The 7,356-nt window shown below is 50.9% G+C and overlaps 1 protein-coding gene across 1 annotated transcript in view; it reads right to left on the reverse strand.

The window, feature by feature from the left end:
- Positions 1-2,428, reverse strand: part of SLC9C2 (solute carrier family 9 member C2 (putative)) — an 83,028-nt gene extending 80,600 nt beyond the window's left edge. Inside the window, exons 1-2 of the mRNA XM_006157247.1 lie at positions 2,279-2,428; positions 1,039-1,234 (exon numbers count right to left, since the gene is read on the reverse strand). Coding sequence (XP_006157309.1) covers positions 1,039-1,180 — 142 coding nt within the window. The 5' untranslated portion in view covers positions 1,181-1,234; positions 2,279-2,428. The remainder of the gene's footprint in view (positions 1-1,038; positions 1,235-2,278) is intronic.
- Positions 2,429-7,356: the final 4,928 nt, after the last annotated feature.

Below are 7,356 nucleotides of genomic sequence, written 5' to 3' on the forward strand. Positions count from 1 at the left end.
AGGCTACGGGACCAGCCTATACCTATGAAATTCTTTATTGTGAAGCCTTTCCTAATTGCCTTCTAGGGGATGGAATGGGTGGTTCCTCTTCCCTGAAGAAAAGTTGCACCAAAGGCAAGATTAATGACATAAACTATGAAAATTATGAATCATATTTCTAAGCTCTGTTTGTCTATTTGTTCTAACTTTCCTTCCCTTGGCTCAAGATTCCTTGGTCAGGTTAGGCCTAGGCAGAAGGGCAGAGTAAAATCTCTCCCTCCTTGTTACCGGAGAATCTTGGCCTCATCTGCATAGTTATACTTCATCACACTGTATTGTAATTATTTATTTATCTGGCTTAATCTCACATTCTTCCCATGTCACCATGCTCGGTAAAGATTACCAAATGGAGGGATATAGAATAGATGCTGCCTATAATAAATGAAGCTAACTGACAGCTTTCACCCATGACTTGTATTCAGATTTTATTAGTCCCCTTTTGATGCAGTTCTGACCACTTTTCACACTGAGAAAATGTTCAAAGGACAAAGAGGTGGTTTTTGTTAGTTTTGTTTTTTAGAGATTTGTACCAGGAAGCATGTACTTGCTGGAGACACAGAGAGAGACAGACAGAAAGTGAGAAATTACCCCCCATGGGAGATGACCGCACTACAATCCCTTCTTCGTTCTCCTCTTGGGATCTTGGGCACACATGCACACACACACACATGGCCAGTATGAGCTTCAATCCATCAAATCTGGGATTCAAACCTTGCTCAGCCATGTGGGAGTCCAGCACCTTAACCACTATGCCACCTGCTGGCTCCCAAAAACGGGTTTTTAAAACAGGGGCCAGCAGGGATCATGGTGGTGAAGGGAGCTGGACTCCCACATGGCTTACCATGGTTTGAGTCCCAGACCTGGTGGTTTGCTTTCTCACTTTCTCTCTCTCTCTTCCCATTGGCCCTTCTCTCTCTCTCACTCTGTTCCTCTCTAGTCAAATTAAATAAAGATAAATAAAAGAATTCTTTAAAAAACAACAACAAAACAATCACCTACCTCCCAAAGCAATAATGGCAAATACAAGCATTGAGAAATGGTTTCCTTCAACCAAGTAGTCAGCTGGCCTCCCGCAGAGTAAATCAGGTGTGGTACCATATTTTGATGCCCAGAAAGAAGAATTGGTTGCTTTTCCAGACATCCTTTGATGGATTCCCCTTTATCGTTATTGACGCCTTCACTACACCAGACTAACCTGTTATGATACAGGAAGAAGAACATAAGCGCTGCCAGGATCCGACTCAGCCGCACTCTTTCTACCTCAAGTCCTACCACTCAGGCCTGAACCTGTGTCTCGTCACAGGACACACTCTTATTCTACCTCTTGCTCTAAGGACATTTTCGAACAGTGGTGTGTGTGTTTCTTCCTCAGACCACTGCGTGCATGTGGGACAGGGAGCCAGTTGACTTGCACTCATCATTGGGAGGATATGGCAATGCGACTGCCCTTCCGTTGGGCCGTGAGTTTCAGCCAGGGCTGAATCCTTGCTCCCCTTCCTGTCCGTGCACACGGTCCGGGGCTCAGGCAGGCTCTCCACAGATGTCAGAAGAGCTGAACTCTTTGAGAAGGAAGGACAAAGGACAAATGCTTCGTTCATGTTTTCCTGCCAGTACAAATCATTCTGGGATTCGACTTGATGACTGCAATCCCAATACCCCTCTTTCCTCTCTTGGCCCCCTCCAAATCCAAGATGGCAAATGGGAAACAAGGTCAAAGTTGAGACACGCCAGTTAAAGTTGGAGGTGACAAAAGGGGGTGAATAACTTAAAAACAAAGGCAAAGACTAAGCTTGAGGTTTGCTCATATGGTACTTTTGAGCAAATCTGAAAAATAACCCTTTCCTAAGAGCAGGGAGGGCTGACAATAAGATTCCTAGCTCACATGTGAGTAAGAGGCTGGATTTCAGCCCCTGAGCCCCTCTTCAGGAGGTCCCTAATGTAGGACAGAGCCTGAACAAGCCTACATGGCAGTCCTGAGAAAGACTCGTTCTGTTCTACTTCTCCTTGAAGGTGGTCTTAACCTCCAAAGTCCTAGAGGTTCCTGAGACGCCCTCGGTAACAGCCACAGTGTATCTTTGGCCTTTGTTTTGCACTTGTTTGGTCTACAAGTGACTGATTCGGGTGTGAAGGAGGAGGATGGGTCAGAAAAGAAGTTCAAAGCGCTTTCTCTTCAACCCCTTCCCCTGTCTCTCAGAAAGCTCTAGAGGTTCACGGCATCTTTTAACTCTGTTATCCTTACGTGTTAATGCGCTCCTCAAATCAAGTTCTTCTCTAAATGACCAAGCCCGGAAATATCTTCTTCCAAGCCCAAGCTGCTTCAGACCTGAAATCAACATGAAGGCTCTCAGAATCCCAGAGAACACTGCTCCGCTCTGCCTCTGCCTGCCGGGAACCGTTAACTGGTTAATGGTTCAGCCCACCGACAGTGCCAGCAACAGTCATGTCCATGCTACTTGCCATTGGTTGCTTGCCACCCTGCTTTGTTCTGATTGGCTAAGAGCATTATCTCCACCCCCAATCCGGAAGAAGCATGGTGATGTCATTCCAGTGAAGCTTGCATTGCCTTACGTTGTGTGTGTCTACACCCTCTACACTCTACACCCACAACTGTTGTAACTGATTTCCTTTGCCTGACATACACTGAAATGCTCAAAGATATTAACCATGTAGACAGGATCTTATTGTTGTTGTTGTTGTTGTTTTCTTGGTATATTTACTATTTTCTTTTTGATGCTAACCCTATCCAATTTAGGCCTAAGCCTCTTCTACACTGCCCCCTCTCTCTTCTGGTCTCTGCTTTTTAAATTTTTGCCATAGGGCATGTGAGCTCACTGGGGACAGACAGACAGAAGGAAAGTGAGAAATCACCCCCCAGGTGGGATGGCCATGGAGTAATCCCTTCTCCTCCAATCTCCTCTCCAGATTTTGGAAATGTGCCTGGCATGAGTTTCAAGCCTTGGATCTGGTAGGTGGCATGGTGGTTAAGGGCACTGGACTCCCACAAGGCCAACCAAGGTGCGCGGAAGCTGGTAAGGCTTCGCGTTTCCAGGAGGAGAAGGCAGGATCAAGTAGGAGGGGACGACGTACGTGGAAGTGCAATCCGCACTGCCTGCCACGCTTTCCCCTTCTCCGAGGGCTTTTTGTGGAAACTGGGAAAGGGATCCTCAGCACCTAGAGAGAGAGCAGTGAGCAAGTCTCCCTTCCACTCCCCACCGGCGCCTCATGCTCCCACGCTTCTGGCTTCGGCCACAGCTGGGTTCACTGCCTGCCTGGGCCCTTCTTGCATCCTCGTCTAATGACAGCGCAGCTTCCCCTGTGCGACTTTTATTCCTCACGAGGGTCAGATGCGGTTGGCGCACACCTGAGCAGTGTGGAGTATCCCATCCGCGTGCTCTCAGCTCTTGGGACCTGATTTATGGCGGCCACCAGGGCCACTGCGGATCCTTAGGTCCCAGGACCGCGCCCGCCTGCTCCCGTGCCACTGCTGCATTTCTGCCTTGCGTTCTCATGATAATGATTTTCCTCCCTCCCAGAGCCCTCTGCATTGTGTCTAGGGGCTCTGACTTCCGCGGGCTGCAGGCTTGGGTCTGATCTTTGACTACATTGGTCCGAGCCAGCTGTTGGATTTCACAGGTGAGGGTATGGTTTTTTTTGTTTGTTTTTGTTTTGTTTTGTTTTTGAGAGGTTTTTTGCTATAGGGCACGTGCGCTTGCCAGACAGACAGAGAGAGACATAGAGACAGAAAGTGAGAAATCACCCCCCCCCCAGGGGGAATGGTCATGCCGCAATCCCTTCTCCTGCATTCTCCTCTCAGGATCTTGGGCACGCACGCACACATGCCCAGCGTGAGTTTTAAGCCACCGGGTCCAGGACGCGAATCACGGTTGACTATGTGGGAGTCCAGCAATATAGCCATTACGCTAACTGCTGGTTCCCACAGGTGAGGGTTTTGGTGGAACTCAGCCGTTTGTGATTCTTTCCTCCGTTGGCTTACCTGAGGTCCTTCCTCCTACTTCTCTAAACACTGGGGGTCCTGTGAGTGGCTTGGGCTTAGTTCCCTGAACTCGGGCCTTTCCCTGGCTCATTACCACTCTGCAGAGGCAACAGCTCCGTGCCAAACCCAGCGTGGTTCTCCTCTGTGCCTTAGGTGATGGGAATGCTACAGGGGCAGGGGCAGGGGCAGGTGAGGGTCCTGGGACCCTGCACTTCAGTGAGCGCTGTCAGGCCCCTGAAGGTGAGACACTGTCAGCCAAGGTTGGGCTGCACCTGGTGAAACAACCATCCACGATCACTTGGGCCTTGGCTGTACACGATGGGACTAAGGGGCAGGTCATGCCCAGGCCTACCTCTCTGCCAAAGGATTTGAAATGCGTTGATGCCAGCCTCCCAGTTGCCACGCTGTGGATGCGTGTGCCATCCTGACAGAGCTGGCAGGAGGCCGCCCCTTTTGGAGGAAAACCCTTTTCCTGAGAACGGAGGAAAGGAGGGCTGGGGTTTTCAGGAGAAGCATCTTAAGGACCCGGAACAGACTTGATTGAGTGTGTCGTTTAGCCTGTGGACAATGCAGAATTGTTAGAGTAGGCCTGACCTCGGACACCTGAAAGGAAGAGAGCCAGGCAGTTGGTGTGTCACCCAGGACAGAGTTCCCGAACCTCTGGACAAATGGCATTTGGAACCCGTACTCCTTTGCTGTGGGGGCCTGGCCTGTGCATTGTAGAGCCAGTATTCCTGACTTCTGTCCAGTAGACTAGGGCCACCCCGGTTGTGACACTCAGACATCTCGACGTTTGCTCTGAAGGACACAATTGCCCTTGGTTAAGAGAACCACTGAGGTAAGACTCTAAAAACGGTCCCCCTGTGCTGTCAGGGGCCTCTCTGGGACCTGCAGGTGAGTGAGAGGTTCAGGCAGAAGACAGTGTTGTGCCCCTGCCCTAAACAAGCGGCAGAAGCTGGGTAGTTGGGCATTAAGGAGACCTCACCTGTGCACCTGGGACAGCCGTGAAGCCTGCCAGTGGAGATGGAAGGGAGAAACCCGGGGGCATTTGCTGTGTCTGCGGGTACATGGCAGTGACAGGCTGGGTTTTGTGCAAAGGAGTGAAAGACTGACAGTATCTGTCTCTAGGAACTTGCAAGACTTTGGGGATTGCCCATTACGTAGGTATGGACCAGTTTTTAAATAGTGAGCAAACTAGTTTAGGCTGCCTGTAATGCTGGTCAGGTATCCACAAGTGCCTTTTCCACGACGATGCCTTACTCTTCCTCAAATGTTGCTCAGACATCTCTGAGTCTGATGAGGTGGGAGGGGCCAGGCCTGTGGCTTTAGAGACAAAGATAGCCATTCTTTCTGTGCCAAGAAAGATGCTTTACTTCTGAGTCTAGATTTTTGCCTTCAGTGTAACCTAGAATTTCTGCCCCAAACTTCTAAGTCTCAAACAGACAGGTAGGCAGAAATGCTATAAAACAGTGAAGGAAGCTGAGGAGATGTGAGCAGGGGAAGTGGAGAGAGGGTTTCAGGGCAGTGAGTGGGCCCCATAGGAAACCCTGTGGAAAGTGGATGTGGGGGCGGACTGAGGACACCCCCTGACTCCAGCAATCAGGGGTGGCTGGAGGCCAAGGCAGACAGCACATGCCGAAGGAGCAGAAAGACGGCAGGTGCACTCTGTCCTTGGGAGACGTTGGCTGTGGCCAGAGGCTGGCGGAGGAGCGGAGTCTGCAGGAGGGCTTTATATTTGGTATGTGGGGAGAGCTGGGGTGGGTGTGTGGCTCGGGGGGGAAGACCTTGTGAAAGGAGAGTGAAGACCAAAGAAGAGCGAGGTCCTGGTCATGGGCAAGGTGCTCTCCGGGGAAGGAGGGGACTGGTCAGTGTGGGAGGAGAGGGAGGGTAGGAAAGGCTGGGGAAGCGTCTGAGACAGGGACAAGAATCTGAGGGTGCCCACATTTGATGGCCCCTGTACTGGGGAAGCAGAGGTGTGCCGTGGAGAGTGAGGTGACGGGGACAGGGTGGGCTGGGTGGGGCTGCAGAGAAAGCCCGGCCTGTGCTCTGTCGCAGGTACCCTTAGTGCCCTGCTCCTGTCACCCTCCGAGGGGCTGGCTGTCTGCCACAGGAGTGAGCGAGTGTGAGAGTGTGAGCACGTGTGAGCGGAAGGGAGGTGGGGAGGTATTCCCCGGCGGTCTGAGAAGGACCAGCCTTCCTCTCACCACCTCTGCTTTGTTCACTGGACCTTCTCGGAGGTGTGTTTCCTGAGAGAGCGGCTGTAGGATTTCCAGGTCCACCTTGGTGAAGACAGCGCAGGTGGCATGGGGTGTCTTTCCCTCACCTCTTGCTATTTTCATAGAATGTCGGGAAAGGTCAGTGCCTGAATCCCTTTGAGCACCGTTCTTTCTGGACCCCAGTAAAGCCCAGTTTTCGGAACACCCCTGTGTGCTCTCCTTGTGGACTTGTTGCGCTCCAGGGAGCAACAGCCCTGTCCTCCCCTCTGGGAACTGGGGATCATCTGGGTCAACCTTCTCTTTTTACACACGAGGAAGTGAGGAAAGGGAGGCCTAAAGGAGAGGAGCGGTGTGCCCAAGGTCACCTGTGGGATGTGCCTGCACCCAGCCCAGTACTGTCTGTGCAGGGCTGAGCACACTGTTATTTTATAAGAATGATTTGGAAGTTATTCTAGAATGTAGTCCCTTTCCTTAATCTAATGATTCGCCTTTTATTTATTTATTGTAAATAGCCATTGCGTTAGCTACCCATGACATCGTTGAGCACGCACTTACTACAGTCTGGGCACCGAGCACAGGCTTCCTATTCCTAATCTTCCAAACAAATTTCACTTTGTATTTAATATTTCAGTGCTAGAACTAATTGCCACAGGCTTTGTGGCTTTAACCAACACAGATTTATTATCTCACAGTGTTGCAGGTTGGAAGTCTGAGTGGGTCTCACTGGGCTAAGACGGCTAAGATCAAGGCGTGAGGCGGCCTGGTTCCTTCTGGAGGTTTCAGAGCAGAGGTTCCCGTCCCATCTAGAGGCTGCCCACATTCCTTGGCTTGCAGCCTCTCCCTCAGGATGGCACCTTTCTAACCCCTGCTTCTGTCTCACATCCCTCTGACTCTCTTCTTCTAAGGCCTCTTGTTACATTGGGCGCCGGATAATCTCTGGGTCGGGATCGCTACCTTGGATCAGGGTCACATCCACCAAGTTTCATGTGCTGGTAACGTATCCACAGGTTCTGAGCGCTGAGACACAGACATCCTTGGAGAGCCGTTATTCAGCCGACCACGGCCACCCTCGGTATTCTGGCCTAATTAAAAGTCAGTCCCTTAAAT

Source organism: Tupaia chinensis, unplaced genomic scaffold (genome assembly GCF_000334495.1).
Source record: "Tupaia chinensis unplaced genomic scaffold, TupChi_1.0 Scaffold000532_1, whole genome shotgun sequence".
NCBI classification, from domain to species: domain Eukaryota; kingdom Metazoa; phylum Chordata; class Mammalia; order Scandentia; family Tupaiidae; genus Tupaia; species Tupaia belangeri.